Source organism: Ascidia mentula, chromosome 4, assembly GCF_947561715.1.
Source record: "Ascidia mentula chromosome 4, kaAscMent1.1, whole genome shotgun sequence".
Lineage (NCBI taxonomy): Eukaryota > Metazoa > Chordata > Ascidiacea > Phlebobranchia > Ascidiidae > Ascidia > Ascidia mentula.
The window spans coordinates 2,313,193-2,328,229 of NC_138569.1; the positions used below are offsets into that span (position 1 = coordinate 2,313,193).

General features: G+C 36.5%; 3 protein-coding genes across 5 annotated transcripts; all 3 read right to left on the reverse strand.

Moving 5' to 3' along the window:
• Window positions 1-403: 403 nt before the first annotated feature.
• On the reverse strand, window positions 404-2,321 carry LOC145898401 (WD repeat domain phosphoinositide-interacting protein 2-like). Its single transcript, XM_082986843.1, has one exon. The coding sequence runs from the start codon at window positions 2,269-2,271 to the stop codon at window positions 1,006-1,008; it is 1,266 nt and encodes a 421-aa protein (XP_082842969.1). The 5' UTR covers window positions 2,272-2,321; the 3' UTR covers window positions 404-1,005.
• A 1,268-nt stretch (window positions 2,322-3,589) lies between these two features.
• LOC145898397 (ectonucleotide pyrophosphatase/phosphodiesterase family member 5-like) lies at window positions 3,590-6,709 on the reverse strand. Of its 3 annotated transcripts, none has more exons than XM_082986837.1 (8): window positions 6,673-6,709; window positions 6,509-6,609; window positions 5,718-6,371; window positions 5,426-5,611; window positions 5,144-5,323; window positions 4,491-4,630; window positions 3,970-4,057; window positions 3,590-3,832 (listed from the first exon to the last, which is right to left on the reverse strand). In XM_082986837.1, the coding sequence occupies exons 2-8, from the start codon at window positions 6,600-6,602 to the stop codon at window positions 3,693-3,695; spliced, it is 1,482 nt and encodes a 493-aa protein (XP_082842963.1). In that variant the 5' UTR covers window positions 6,603-6,609; window positions 6,673-6,709; the 3' UTR covers window positions 3,590-3,692. The 3 variants fall into 3 exon arrangements, with proteins under 3 accessions (XP_082842963.1, XP_082842964.1, XP_082842962.1); XM_082986838.1 differs by having other exon boundaries at window positions 6,669-6,686; XM_082986836.1 differs by having other exon boundaries at window positions 6,509-6,708.
• A 5,686-nt stretch (window positions 6,710-12,395) lies between these two features.
• On the reverse strand, window positions 12,396-14,849 carry LOC145897062 (ectonucleotide pyrophosphatase/phosphodiesterase family member 5-like). Its single transcript, XM_082985226.1, has 5 exons — window positions 14,216-14,849; window positions 13,403-13,588; window positions 13,142-13,321; window positions 12,951-13,090; window positions 12,396-12,518 (listed from the first exon to the last, which is right to left on the reverse strand). The coding sequence occupies exons 1-5, from the start codon at window positions 14,847-14,849 to the stop codon at window positions 12,396-12,398; spliced, it is 1,263 nt and encodes a 420-aa protein (XP_082841352.1).
• Window positions 14,850-15,037: the final 188 nt, after the last annotated feature.

Below are 15,037 nucleotides of genomic sequence, written 5' to 3' on the forward strand. Positions count from 1 at the left end.
GTCATTATTTTATTTGAAAAATTATTTATTTGCTGACTTACATGTGTCTAGGAATGTTGGTAGAAGTTTTATCTTATTGGCATGAAATTTTTTCTGTAAATAGCAAACGTGACTTGACATGAGTACACTGTAACTTCTAGAAATTGCCTCATGCAACTAACTTTTAAGCATACCGTTAAGCATGAAAATAATAATTTAGCCATAACAACTGCACACACCCAAGTTTTTTACTGCTAAAAGCGTTTTTTATTTGTCTTTGTGAATTAATATCAAATCATCAATACCAGTAAATTTGAAGTTAAATTTTAAGACATATTTTACATCATGCTTCAAATATTTTTTATTTTAATTTTCCTCAAATCATGCCCCTCTGCAAACAGCAAAATTATCCACTGAAACAAAGTACTCACATTGACATGTATATTCATATAGTACAAGAAGTACAAATCATAGCTCAAGACATCGAAAAAATAAAACAGCAACAATAGATTAAGCCCAAATTTACAGCATTTTAAATGTCAGAAAAACATGCACATTTTTTTCTATTTGAAGGGTTACCAGAAGACTACTATTTCTTAATAATTCATGTATGTTGTGAAGCTATTAAGTTAAATTTTAACACTGTAATATTACAACACAAAGTACCACTGCAAAAGTAACAAATGGCCACATAGAATCAGGAATAAAGAAAAAGAAACATGCAATCAGTATTCAATGCACTAAAAATGCACCACAGAATTCCAAATTTTTGACAGTTGCAATTACAGAAGTTTACAAGCAATAACAAAATAACTTATTTGTTTTTTGTCTTAATTATTTACTTTAGAGGAACGTTTTATGCACGTTTTTTATTGTTAGTGTTGAGATTGAAATCTAAAATTGTGGTCAAAGTTTAAAAATCATAAGAGCCAATCATGTTGGGTAACAGATGAAAGTTTTTTACATTGCATGCCAGGAGTGGCAAATAAAATCAATTGCAACCCCAGGTACAAAAAAAACAATGCTTTATATTTGATCATTGGCAGAATCATTCAGTGCAACCAAATTTGAAGCTGGAACAAGAGCCCCCACATCATCTGGACTCTCATCCATTGAAGATGAGTGAAATCGAGGTGGGGATTCACTTTCTAAGTTTGAACTTGATGCTCCAGCTGTGTGCTCTGTTACAGACCTCAACAAGCTGTGCTGTCGCAGCAAAGTGCACTCCCCTCCGTCAGCGGGATCAAGGTTGTAAATATACAAGTACCCTTCCTCATCGGCAATCAGCACTCGGGGCATTTTTTGCAGTGAAGTTATTGCACACACGTTCCTCATTGAGCTGAATGGCAGCTTCACAGTTGCGAAATCTCTTCCTTGGCTGAGCACATCAGATACCTGTGTAGGGAGGTAGCTCGCAGAATTAGTCAACACCTTGTTGAAGTAGCCCATCCAGGTACCACTATCGTCAGGTGTAGGGTGTCTGTCAACCCCATTTTGCTCCAACTTGAAAATGTGCACTGTCTCAGTGTTGCTTGAAGCACACAGAAACAGAGAATCTGGACTAAATGCCAAGGAGCCGATTGAGACACAACGCTTAACACCCCTCCGGAATTCAAACAATTTTTGGCCATCAGGTATAGAAAACACACGAATTACAGTTCCTTTGCCAGATGCAGTTGCAAGCTTAGTTGCAGAAGTATTAAATGCCATGGCTGCTAATGGTGAATTGTGGGCGTTAATTGTGTTGACTGCCTTTAAAGTGGTAACATCAAAAATCTGGACTTCCCCAATAATGCTACTGCCTGGATAAGCAAGCAGAGAATTGTCATTGTTTACACTTAAACAACAGAGTCCTTTAGGATTGCTTGGTGTGTCTCTAATTGTGTGCAGTACTTTCATGTCCCTAATATTATGAATATACAAGCTCTCCTCTAAGACAACAACCAATCTAAGACGGTTTAATTTCACCGCCAAAATAGTATTGGAGTAACTGTAATTGCAAATCTCTGTGCCTTTCTTGAAGTGGCAAACTTTGAGTTTTCGGGGTGCAGATATACTGACAATGGCCACAAGGCTGCTTGAAAACAACCTGTCAACAAGGCATACATCTCTAGTTTCCCCTTCATTGTCATAGATGTTTTCCAGGGCATCAACAGAACTTAGTGCGTATAACTGATATCCATTTCTGGTTCCGACAGCAAGTGAAGTGCAGTCCTGGTTAAAGTTGGCAAACAAAATATTGCCTGATATATTTCCAGTTCCATGGCAACCAGCTAAATTGTAGTTCATCATGTCAGCGGCAATTATAATAAATATTAGTAACTCACATTTTACTATGTGGAGGTACTAAAAAACAGAAAGGTATTCCCAATTATTACATGGCCATACAATTTAGGGAAGTCTTCACAATAAATTTTGTGTAGTGGCAAAATTAAATCAACATAAACAATATTACACATAGTCAAAGTAGGTCTAATTTTCATAAATTAGTTACTAAATATTTTTAAAGATTCACAAAAACAAAAACGCCTAAAAAAAACATACGAAAAGACAAATAATTCGCACATGGCAATCTGAGCAGAAAAATAGCCCAAGGCGTTCTGCACAATCAGAATAGGTCCAGAATTTTACACTTGGCCAATGAAAAAATGTTTGAAATTACACCACTTGTGTACGTTTAAACACAAAAATACGCTTTCCTTCTGGAGTATTTTTGAGCAAAATGAAAGTCTCGTGCATAGTAAACAAACAACAGCTTTCCACCGCAGATAGGCACGCACATCTATCACGTCATCTCAGCTGAAGTTCTTTGTTGTTTATGACGCAAAATTACAGGGTAAGCCTTATCAAAAACTTGTCCATTGGAAAAATGCCATGTCTAAAAATGTTCCAGCCTCGATTTTTTTTTTTTTAACGTGCGCCAAGAATTAAAATTCTAACGATTTTAATTTATTGATCAGGTTTGATTTGATTTCTGTAAACCTGCAGTATCGGTCTTCAACAATATCAATAAAAATCTGTAATGGGAAAAAAGATATAATATGTTCTTTAGGACTGTGAAAAACAATCCAATTTTATGGATTTTCGAAAAAATATTGTGTTTGCACAGGGTTTTTCACTAGTGGTCCTTGGCATGCCCCCTTGGCCAAGGGGCATTCTCCAGGGGACACTAGCAGCAGATTCCGCTGTAGAAATTCATAGAAATGTTTTTTTTTCTGTGTATTTTGCTTGCCATCTGCGTTATTTTGAGGATAATCAGGAGACCACGGGCCGATCGTCAATCCTCTCTAGAACACGTTAGACAGACAAGGGGGGTGGGCATTAAAAAATTTTTCGCGCAAATTTCACTCACATTGCGCAAAAAATGCTTTGCCGGTGTAGAGAACAGAAATCCCTTCTCATATCCAAGTTTTTTTATTGAGACATAAAAACAACAATGTTCTGCATATTTATACACTCTAAACAAACACAGTAAAAAACTTTGGGACACATTCTAAAGGCTACATGTAAACATTTGCACTAAAAAACGACACAATGCAAGTTGGCTTATGGATAATCTTCATTTGACTTAATGTTAAATGAACTTTAAAATGTATTTATTTACAAGCTCATGTGTATTCTAAAAAAGGCAAAAACTGGAAGCATGGCAGAATATTACAAAAAACAGCAACTTGATTAAGTCATTCACAGTAAAATTAACGAAACTATGGACTTCAGGCTTCTTCTTGTGCTAAAAGTGGAGCAGTACGTTCAGTTTTATATCCTGGTCTATGGTATTTTGTTGCATTCCTACTAAAGTAATACACAATGCTAATCAACACAAAACCAGCCATCAGGGTTCCAATTGCAATACCTGTAACAATAAATAAACTTAGTAAGAACATGCCAAAACACGATAGGTCGAAGCAGTGTGTCCTGTCTGGAGCTCACTGATCACTATCGTCTTATTTGCTATTCCACAACACATATATCCTTTAACATTGGACTTACCAATAATCTGTGCAGTTGCATGGTGTGGTTTAACCACCAGGAGTGATTGAACCACTTCCAAAGAACCATTATTGACGGCTGGATTTAGCTGAAATGGAAAAAAATAATATTATTATCATCTTAATACTATACACATTTCTTGATCTGAATTAGCCTAACAATATCTACTGTATACTTTGATGTCATCTTTGGGAGCCTAAAAACATGAAAGTTTATCTCTAAATAATTTTGATAATGGCAAATAACTGGAATAATGGTTTTAGGCTTATTACCTGTCTGCTATTATTGCAAAAAAACACACTAGCATACCTGGATTATATGCCCTTAATAGTTAATTGTAACTTAAATAACTCCCTATGGCTATTTTAGTGCACCCAGATGACATAACACACCTCTTTTCAAGGTTGCCTTTATCTGCCACTACACCACATACAATCCTATACATTTTGCAGTATTGGTGTATTTTTTGGAAAATATATAAACAAGTTATATTTTGATATCTTTCACCCGATATTACTTACTCCAGCAATTTTGCATATTAGACCATAGATATCCACACTTCGAAAAGGCTCAGATACAAAGGATTTACGAAAAGCAGGACCCCGTGCAACAAAGAAAGGATGCATGTCCATCAGTGAGTTGTTGTAACCATGTGAGCCTTCTAAAAATGCATTAGCATGGTAAATAATCCTTTCCACGTTATGTTTCTAGTTTAAGATTACAGCTTGACACGCTAAGCTGGTTGTTATGTACAAGTACTGAAGTCTTCAACAATTGTGCCGGCCAAAAGTGTGTTACTTCTGGAACATGGCTTTTTACCCAAAATCAGGGGTGCCAAAACTTTTTGATATTGGCCAATTTTAACCAGGTAAAGAAACCCGTAGGCAAATGTTTATTTTGGAGATTATGGGCAAAAAAATTATGCGAATGCTCGACTGCACATCAATTGTTTCCCAAACTGCTAACAAGGGTAGTAAGGCATTTTTATGAGCTACATTTTTAAAGAATAGTTATTTAAATTAAAAAAAGCCTATTACAAACATTGGTGGGCCATGTTCAACACAATTTAAAAATCAAAACAGTTGTGGGCCAAATGAAATGCCAAGACGTGGCACACTTTGGACACATCTGGCCTAAATGAAAGACCTGTGGTATTGTTTCACAAAATTCTTACTTAGCTTAACTGTGTCATTTGCTTTGTCCACAAGAAACCATCTGTCTTGGGGCATAAGTAGGATTGGGGGAATTCGTCTATTTGATTTGTAATGAAAGTCTGCTGGTATGTTTTTCTTTTTCAAAACTTTTACATGGGGTCCAATACCAACCAGAGATTGAAAGGTATTTTCCACAAACCCTGTACAACATTTATAGTTTTGTTGTAACCTACCCTCATGCAAAAATCTTTTTAAGTGTGACAAACATGTCAATGCAACTAAAATACCAACAAACAACATACCAGTTTTTGGCCAAATTGCTGCCCCAGTGCCATAGTTAATGTAATGATCAATTTCACTCATGTTTAAATGTGGCTTAATGGCAACAGATCTGGATTGATTTAGCGATGCCATTCCATGGTCACTGGTGATGATTATGTTTACATCTTCATATATTCCACTTTTCTCCAACTTCTGGATAAGGTATCCTATCAACAAAAAGTGCATTAAAACAATTTAAACTTCAGCTAACTACAAACGGCACTGGAATTTGCTGTAGTTATTATAACAAATTTTTTTTTTTCAAAAACTTACCAGTTATATTGTCGCATTGGCCGATCATGTCTGTAACTTCTGGTGAATCAGGACCATACCGGTGGCCATAATGATCTGGCTGTGAAAAGTACAACAATGCCAACGTTATGTTCAAGGGGTCTGGTCCGCCGTTGGAGAGCCACTCCACAACTGTATCAACCCTATCTTTCCATGGAACTGAGACATTAAACTTTTCCCAAACTGTGGGCCGTATGTTTTTAATTGGAGCCTCACTTCCAACCCAAAAGTAAACACCAGACTTCCTTCCTTGAAGTTGATTTGTAACCCAGATTGGCTCTCCACCCCAAAATGCACTATCACCCACATCTTCCGAGTTCTTGTAGCTAAAGGATCGGTTTAGAAGAGGATCAAAAAACCTGTTGCCTACAATGCCATGACTTTCTTCAAACAGCCCAGTGGCAATGGCATAGTGGTTTGGAAAAGTTTGAGACACAAAAACATCTTTTATCCATTTCGCTTTAACTCCCTCTTTGATGAGACGATCGAAGTTGGGGGTTGCTGTTCGTTCCAAGTAGTTGTACCGAAACCCATCAAATGATATCAGCAAAACCAATGGATGATTTGCACCACAAACCACCAGAATGCAGAGAACTAACAGCAATATTTCTTTCATGGTTAAGACCAGACCAGTGCCTGAATATAACAGTGTTTATATGTTTGGTTAAATTATTGAAACCTCGTAACGCAAATTGCGGTTTAAACTCTTCCCTTTTTACAGCTGCAACATCACAACACATTTCCGTCGTGCAACTTCATAAACAAAAAAATACCTGCTGTATCCTTCACGTGAAGTCTTGGTGAAGACGAAGTGACTGACAATAAACCTTGCCAAACGGTTAGTAAAGGCACGAGCGATGCGCACATATCCTAACTGAGCAAATATTTTAAAGTACAAGCGTTTAAAAGTCAACATTAATGATAAGACCTCACCTACCAAACAAGCTGTTTGTTTGTAACTTTGTCTGCACCAAGATATTCTTTTTTCGTAAACAACAGTCAACAGCTGATTCAGCGGAAAATTTGCGCTGTGTTGAAACGTTTCAGAGAGATTCATTAAATATAAATACCCTAGAGAATTCCATTCCGCCATATATCACAATTAGCTTGCAATGTAATTTTGGAAAAATTAATTTTCTGTTATTTTCTTAGCAATAATAATTGTTTGATTTTTATGGTTTATAATTTTTAGTTTTGGCGGGAACTTCCTAAGTTTTAAATGGATAAGTTGAGGTAAGGCCGGGTCCACACTCACGCTTTGCGCCGGCGGATTCTTTGTTTGTTTCATTGCCGCGGGCGTATACGCCGGCGTGCGGGCGTACGCTCGGGACAAAGCTTGGAAGCGTGAGCTTTCGCTCACAAGAGGTCGCGGGCTTGCGAGCGCTCGGCGTAATACGCCCGCGACTTGCCGCCGAGCGTATACGCCGGCGAAATCATTTTGATTTAGCTCACGCCCGCAAGCTTTGAAAATGAGTTTGTAGGTAGAAGTCTGGGTGTTGCAAAATGTGGTTTTATGTGCGCCAGTGTATTTATTTCGAACAATGCTTAATAGGCAAATCTTATGAAATGTCAACTTTTGAAACAAGAAGCTGGCGGAGTAATCAAAATATACTTTAGCTAGGAAATGTAGTTTTGAAATGAAAGAAAAACTGTTGGATTGTTGTGTGTTTTGGGTGGTAAGTACTGAATTCATAAGAAGAGTTGTTTTAAGTATATGAAAATGTTTATAAAAGGCATACTATCTCCCACTGACAACTAGGGTTAGATAAAAGCACTGAAATTCTTGCAAAAAGTAATTTCTTGGACTGGCCTGAATTGCTGCTAAGTAATACAACCAAGATATTGCTTTTTTAATATATATATATAAGTAAAACCGTTTTTTTACTAATAACCTGGTGAGGCCTAACATTATAATGATTGCTGACATAAATTTTAACATTTTGTTGTGACTTTTTTCAGAAAATGTTTTAAAATCATTTACTTTAACTACTATCTTTTTATAGATACGTTTAGTAATGGCATTGTCAGGTTTCAGCAATCGAGAACTGTTAAATTTTATCATAGCTATACAGGCACACCCAATTGTGTATGATCCAGGCCATGTTCATCACTTCAAAACCAATCTTGTTGACAACGCATGGGACAGCATTTTATTGGAGAGCAAATTTAGCGGTAAACTTATTTGTGCAAGACTGTGCTTGAAGTATACATTTTTTATAAATATATATATTATAGGTGATGTAGCTGTGGCAAAAAAAATTTGGAAAAGAATCAAAGAAAAGTACAAACGTGAAAAAGATATTATAAATTCTCCTTCTTGGTCATCTGCTTCAAACCACAAAGTTTGGGAGCTGTATTCGTCACTGTCCTTTATTGAGTGTCTTTGGAAAAAGAGAGAGTACGTAACAGTGAACATTCCTGTTTCTACTTGTATGGTCAATAAATATTCTATTCTAGTTTACTTAAATACATTTTTGCTCAGGACTGAAAGTAATGTTACATTTCATGCACCTGTGACTTTGGACTTGACTGCATCTGATATGAATCCTAAAGATGATGAAACTTTTCATTTGGAACCAGGTATAAGCTTTGTTAGTTTGTAAAACTATGATAAAAATAAATACTTTTGTTTGAACACTTTACCATTGCAGTTGTCACTCCGGAGAAACAAAGCCCAAAAATAAAAATTGTAAGCTTGGATGAAATCCGAACATTGCAATCAAAAACAAAGCCGGTGCAGGTCATTAAGTTGGATGCATCTAAAGGTACTAGAATTGATGACTTTTAACAATCTTTGGCAGCTGAAGTAGCTGAATGGATGTCAATTTTTTTAGTTTAGTTGATTTGCAAATGATTTAAGACACTACTTGTACATTTTTTTCTGAAACCTTTTACTTGAATTAACAATTTGTTTGATTTACTTAACTCAAATGCTTGTTTTCTATTTGTAGGAATTAAACAATTACCTAAACCGAAGATACAAGAACCGCAGCTGCTAAAACCTGGCAAAACTTTTGGTAGGCTTTTTTTACGTTTTATATAATATAAAAACTTAAAAGACCTGTTTTGAATATAGGATCACCAATTAAAAAGAAAGGAAAGAGCCCAATTTCACCAAAAAAAGACATGGACAATGTGTTGAAGAGCTGTGCCAGCTATCTGGAACGCTCATCATCATCAAAAGAAGGTGATTTTTGCCATGATATAAATAAACATTTGCAAGTATCTCCACTTTGGATTTGGATAAAAGACCAATTGTATGCTTTAAAGATGTTGGTTTAATAGTATCAGATATCTGGCACTTTTATTTTCCCATTAGCGTTTTGAAGTGATAATGCAGAGGTTTTGAAGTGATAATGCAGAGGTTGTGAAGTGATAATGCAGAGGTTGTGAAGTGATAATGCAACCACTTAAATCACAACAGAGGCAAGTTTATGAACCTCCCAGCAGGTCCTGCTATAATCCGTTATCACGGCCGTCAGGATATTATTAAAAACATTCTCCGATTTCCCCAATGTGTTGTATCCCGCAATGATTTGTATTATATTGGCCCCCTTCATACTGGCATGTCAACTGCGGGTTAACAGGTCAACTGGTTATACTACTCAACAATGTTGTGTCACACAAGTTGTGTGCATTACGTCTGCATGTCACTCCTCAAGTCTGGCCTATAAAACCATTAACGGGTGGTGTTTGTAACATAATTTTATTTGCAAACATTGATTAAAGTGAAAAAAAATGGAGTTCGTTAATAGGTTTAGTGTTTTAACAACTGATTTGTTTTTTTAGACGAAACTGACAGATTTTGCAGCTGTCTAAGTTTGGCTCTAAAAAACGTACCTAGAAAAAAGCGGAATAGTTTGCAACTACAAATTTTGCAATTAGTTTATGATGCACAAGAGTTTTAGTCGTTTCTTGTATTTTTTTTGTGTAATAATGTAATTGTGTACTAACGTAATTCTGCATGCTTTTTTCTGTGTTGATGCAATTATCTGTTAACGTACTTCTTCATGTTTATTGCTGTGTTAGTGCAATTGTGTTTAAACGTACCTGATGTTTATTTCAGTGTTAATGCAATTGTCTTATATCATACTGCCTCATGCATATTTCTACAGTAATGCAATTGTATTTTGACGCACTTCTCGATGCCAGTCACTACGCGATTTCTTCAATTCGCTTTTAATACATTTTGTACAGTGTTTTATTGTTAAAATGTATTTGTCAGGCACTGTGTTTTGTCGTATTTACTTCAAATACATTTGCATTGTTTTACGGAAATTCAATTTTGCAGAAGTAACTAGTAAACGTAACACGAAAAACGTAGTCATTTCGCCACCAGCTGCCTGTTTCAATGTTCACATGCCACTGTTCGATTTCTTCAATTTACTTTTGATACATTTTGGGCAGTGTTTTATTGTTGAAATGTATATTTCTCTATTTCCCAGGCACTGTGTTATGTCATATATTTCCACCATTCAAATAAAATTGCACTGTTTTATTAAAATCGAAAACTAGTTGACACGAAAAACGTAGTCATTTTGCCACGGCAAGCTGCCAGCTTCACTGTTGAAATAGTCGCGAAAGTTGTCACGAACACTATGTGCATTAGATAAACTTCTGCCGCGTAATGATGCAACCGGCAACAAAGTGTTTTTGCTGACAAAACTTCGCCACGAATAGTCATCAGTTTCAGCATGGACAGATTCTACACCTTTTTCAATGCGCAAAAGGTTGTGCAGGACGCAAATAGCCTTTATGACGTGATCCGCATACTTCGGGGCCATCCGGATTGGTGCTCGCAACACTTGAAACCTTTGAACCAATATTCCAACATCTATTATTATAAAGTTGTAATTGGCATCCACAGCTGCCAGGAGCACAATAAAAGTTTTTTTGTAGTTAAAGAAATAAGATCCGGACTTGGCAGGAGATTGAATGGTACAATGTTTACCTGAAATAGTATTTTTACATGTAGATCACTTCCTCCAAAATAGCATAATAAAAAAGACACCATACCATCTATTGCACCAAGGCAATGTGGAAAGTTCCAAGTGCTTTCAAAATCATTTGCAATCTTTTTCCATGCTTTTTTGTCAGGAAAGGGCATATATTTTTCATGAAACACATCCCATATGGCTTCACATGTTTCAATTATAATTTTGTGCACTATTTGTTTGCTCATTCTGTATGAGCATCCTATTTGAAAATAAGAATCACCAGTTGTAAGATACCTGAAAAATAAGGTGAGTGTGACTAATAATGTTTTTCTTTGCTAGTAGGTCACATCTAAAAAATAATGCTACAACAAAAAATGTAACCTTAATGTCACAGCAAGTCTTTCTTGAGGTGATATTGGTTTCCTCCAATTAGTTGTTGATTTCTTTACTTTTGCAGACACACATAATTCTGTGCTTATTTTATCAAACAGATCGGGGCACATTCTGAACGTTCGAAAAAAAAGGTTGGTCTCATCGTTCGCATGTCTCTGTTCAAGTTAAAGTAGTCTCCTGAAAGTAAAATTATGTTGATAAAAGCCCATGTGAAATGAGCACTTTACCTTGACGCAGTGTTTCACGTGTTTGCAGAATAGGATGAACCCAATATCTTCGTTTTCTTTCCATTATCTTCTTTTTTTTCATCAAAATAGCAAACAACAATAAAACAACCACAAACTCTTCACAAACAGCCATTGTCTTGTACATAACAACGCAAATGACCGGTAGCCGCGAAAATGCGCTGGGCGTGAGTGAGGACGCCGATTTTTTCTTTCCGCCAGCGCGCGAGCTCGCAAGCCCAAGGTTTCTCTCTCTGTGTGGACGCCAATGCGCCAGCGCGTGAGCGCGCCGGCGTACGCTACGCTCGCGACAGTTTCTGTGTGGACCCGGCCTAAGCTAAACCAACAAGGTGACGGTTGCCAGTTTGAGATTTTAAATCCGTTGGTCGGCAATTTTTGCATTTGGCCTCAGTTTTGGCTGTTTTTTTGAATATTTGATTTACATATCTATTTGATAGTGATGGTAATTATCACATAAAACATTGTAGTCAGGTAACTTCTGCTGAAGTTCCCAACAATCTGCCTAATTTTTTTGTTCGCGTTGACCCTTGCGGATAATTTTACCCAACACTTGTTAAATGGTCAATTATCACGTCCAATACTGCAAATGACAGTTGTTTGGTAGAGTTATTTGTTGGTGGATATGTTTGAAAAAATACAGTCATACGTGATTTTAGAATGTTAACAGTTCATTATTTCAATAAAAATTTTGTCACAAATTGCAAGTTTCTGGCAGAACCAATGTGCAATGGTAAAATGTGTTTGTGGTAATAAAATGGTAAAAAACGTTTTTAACATGTAGGGTATGACAAAATTTTGCCTATTTGTGTTGTGGAAATACTCCTGATGTATTATGTCCACTTGCCTTTTTTTGTACTAATCAAAAAACAAATGTAAAAGACACAATCATTGTGTGTATCGACAGAACTTGATTTTTATTTAAATAAATCCACAAAAATGTTGCCACGCACATAAAATTATACATACATACAGCAAAATGTTTAAGAAGACAGTTCAAAAAACATACATTTCAACAAAATGATCTTTGCATTTGTGTGCCAGCTTATGTTATTTTTGGAGCTAAAAGTGGAGATGTTCAGGCTGCTTTAAATCCCGGGCTTTTGTATTTTTACTTTACAATTGCCAGTAGCCTGCATAATTGCATGGCATGGTTTAACCAAGAGTGATTGAACCACTTTCAAAGAACCGTTATTTGGAGCTGGATTTAGCTGCAATAGAACACACAAACGGTCAATTTTATAGTAATTATTTACACTGAATTAGCATAATAATAGCTACTCCTACTGTTGGCATTGATCTTTAAATTTAGGCTAACACGAAGGTAATAAAACAGATACATTTTTTTACTACAAGTCTGCTTGGATGTGGTGCACAAAGCCCTATAGGCATAAATGGAAATTCACCTCTTGGTATTTTTGGGCAAGCAAATTATTAACTAAAATAAATGGCATGCTATCAGCTACATAAGGTAAAATTAAAAATAAAGTATCACTTGCTAGGAGTATATGGTTTTGGCATGCATTTTATCAACCTAATTAAATTCCTATATCGTCAATTCACTACCTTAGGATACCAACAAATCATAATATTGTTATAATTAAAAATTCCAAAGAATTTCAGAATGTGCTTATTTAACTCACTCGAGCAATTTTGCATATTAGACCGTAGATATCCACAGTACGAAAAGGCTCAGATACAAAGGATTTACGAAAAGCAGGACCCCGTGCAACAAAGAAAGGATGCATGTCCATTAGTGTGTTGTTGTAGCCATGTGCGCCTTCTAAAATACACTATCATAAAAGCACTGTGGTAATAAAGCAAGCCGTCTTACTCATTCTAACTGAATCATTTGCATTGTCAACAAAAAACCATTTGTCTTGGGGCAGAAGAACGATTGGGGGAATTCTTCTGTTCAATTTGTAATGAAATTCTGCTGGTATGTTTTCCTTTTTCCAAACTCTTACATGGTGTCCAATGCCAGCAAGAGAGTGGTAGGCCTTTTCCAAAAATCCTGCAAAACATTTATGTTTAACCCACATCATGAAACGACAAACATGTCAATGTAATAAAAAAATTCTAACAAACAACTTGCCTTTTTTTGGCCAAATTGCTGCCCCAGTTCCATGGTTAATATAATGATCAATTTCACTCATATTTAAATATGGCTTAAGGGCAACAGATCTGGATTGATTTAATGATGCCATCCCATGGTCACTGGTGATGATTAGATTTAAATCTTCATATATTCCACTTTTCTCCAACTTCTGTATGAGGTAACCTTTTAAACGAAATGCACGAATTCAATTTGGACCAAAGTTGTGTTATTACAAGCTAGTGATGGGCAACAAAATATAACGATTCCTAATACTATCCAAATTTCAATTTAATCAGAATAATATGTTTCAGTTTATGAGGTTCCTGTAAGCTTTATTGCGTTGTTTGGTCGGGTATTTCCTTTTCGGAAAGGTGAATTTATTTGATCCCAACGATTGAAATGTGCAAACACCGCACACAAGCGTTTCTTTTTCAAACGATTTGACATGTTACTAATTTGTTTCGTCGCACATCGAGGCAGGAACTTCAATGACAGCGCAAGCCACAGTTAACTACATTAATGGCCCACTTCTCAACAAAAAAGCTTAAAATAAAACAATGTAGAACGGCGCACAAACAAATACAAACTAAATAAAATGTCACAAACAACGCGCGTACCAATTCAACACTGTAGCCAAAAAGATATTTATTGTTCACGCAAACTACGGTAGAACAACACCTGATAAAAATAGAATGGGATTTGGTATTCGGGTTTCGATTTAGCTATTAGCCTATAGGGTATCATTCTACATTCTTATTGCAAATTGTCCTGGACGTTGCTTGACAAAAATATTTTACTCTTAAAACTCACCAATTATTTCATCACATTTTTCAATCATGTCTGTAACTTCAGGTGATTCTGGACCATACAAGTGACCGTAATGATCTGGCTGTGAAAAGTACATTAGAGCCAACGTTATATTCAATGGGTCTGGTCCGCCGTTGGAGAGCCACTCCACAACGGTATCCATCCTAACTTTCCATGGAATTGACAAATTGAACTTTCTCCAAGCTGCTGGTCGGACATTTTTGACAGGAGCTTCACTGCCAGCCCAAAAGTAAACACCAGACTTCCTTCCCTGAAGTTCATTTGTAACCCAGATCGGCTCTCCACCCCAAAATGCATTGTCACACAAATCTTTTGGGTTATTGTAGCTAAAGGATCGGTTTAGAACAGGATCAAAAAACCTGTTGGCTACAATGCCATGACTTTCTTCAAACAGCCCAGTCGCCATGGCATAGTGGTTTGGGACAGTTTGAGACACAAATACATCTTTTATCCATTTGGCTTTAACGCCCTCTCTGATGATGCGATCGAAGTTAGGGGTTGCTGTTCGTTCTAAGTAATTGTACCGAAACCCATCAAACGATATCAGCAAAACCAATGGATGATTTGCGCCAAAAACCACCAGAATGCAGAGAAAGAGCAACAAAATTTTCTTCATAGTTAAGACCCAGTGCCTATGAATATCAAATCAAATTGCAGATTTATTCTAACCGGTGCACCCCAAAAAACTGCGCGCTATCGCAACATTCCCGGACGTACATGGCAAGGCATTGGAGTGTAAACTCGTAAATCACTTGGTATTCCATGAATAATCGCCTCGCTTGCCAAACTTGCACACGTGTCAGG

Bases quoted from the DNA above. Each gene is read 5' to 3' on its own strand.
- LOC145898401 (XM_082986843.1), bottom strand. From the start codon at position 2,271: ATGATGAACTACAATTTAGCTGGTTGCCATGGAACTGGAAATATATCA.
- LOC145898397 (XM_082986837.1), bottom strand. From the start codon at position 6,602: ATGTGCGCATCGCTCGTGCCTTTACTAACCGTTTGGCAAGGTTTATTG. The intron at 6,372-6,508 runs GTATTTTTTTGT...TGTTATATTCAG, and splicing joins TCACGTGAAGGATACAGCAG to GCACTGGTCTGGTCTTAACC. The intron at 3,833-3,969 runs GTAAGTCCAATG...TTATTGTTACAG, and splicing joins TGCAACTGCACAGATTATTG to GTATTGCAATTGGAACCCTG.
- LOC145897062 (XM_082985226.1), bottom strand. From the start codon at position 14,849: ATGAAGAAAATTTTGTTGCTCTTTCTCTGCATTCTGGTGGTTTTTGGC. The intron at 13,091-13,141 runs GTAAGACGGCTT...AGTGTATTTTAG, and splicing joins AAATGATTCAGTTAGAATGA to AAGGCGCACATGGCTACAAC. The intron at 12,519-12,950 runs GTGAGTTAAATA...GTTCTATTGCAG, and splicing joins TAATATGCAAAATTGCTCGA to CTAAATCCAGCTCCAAATAA.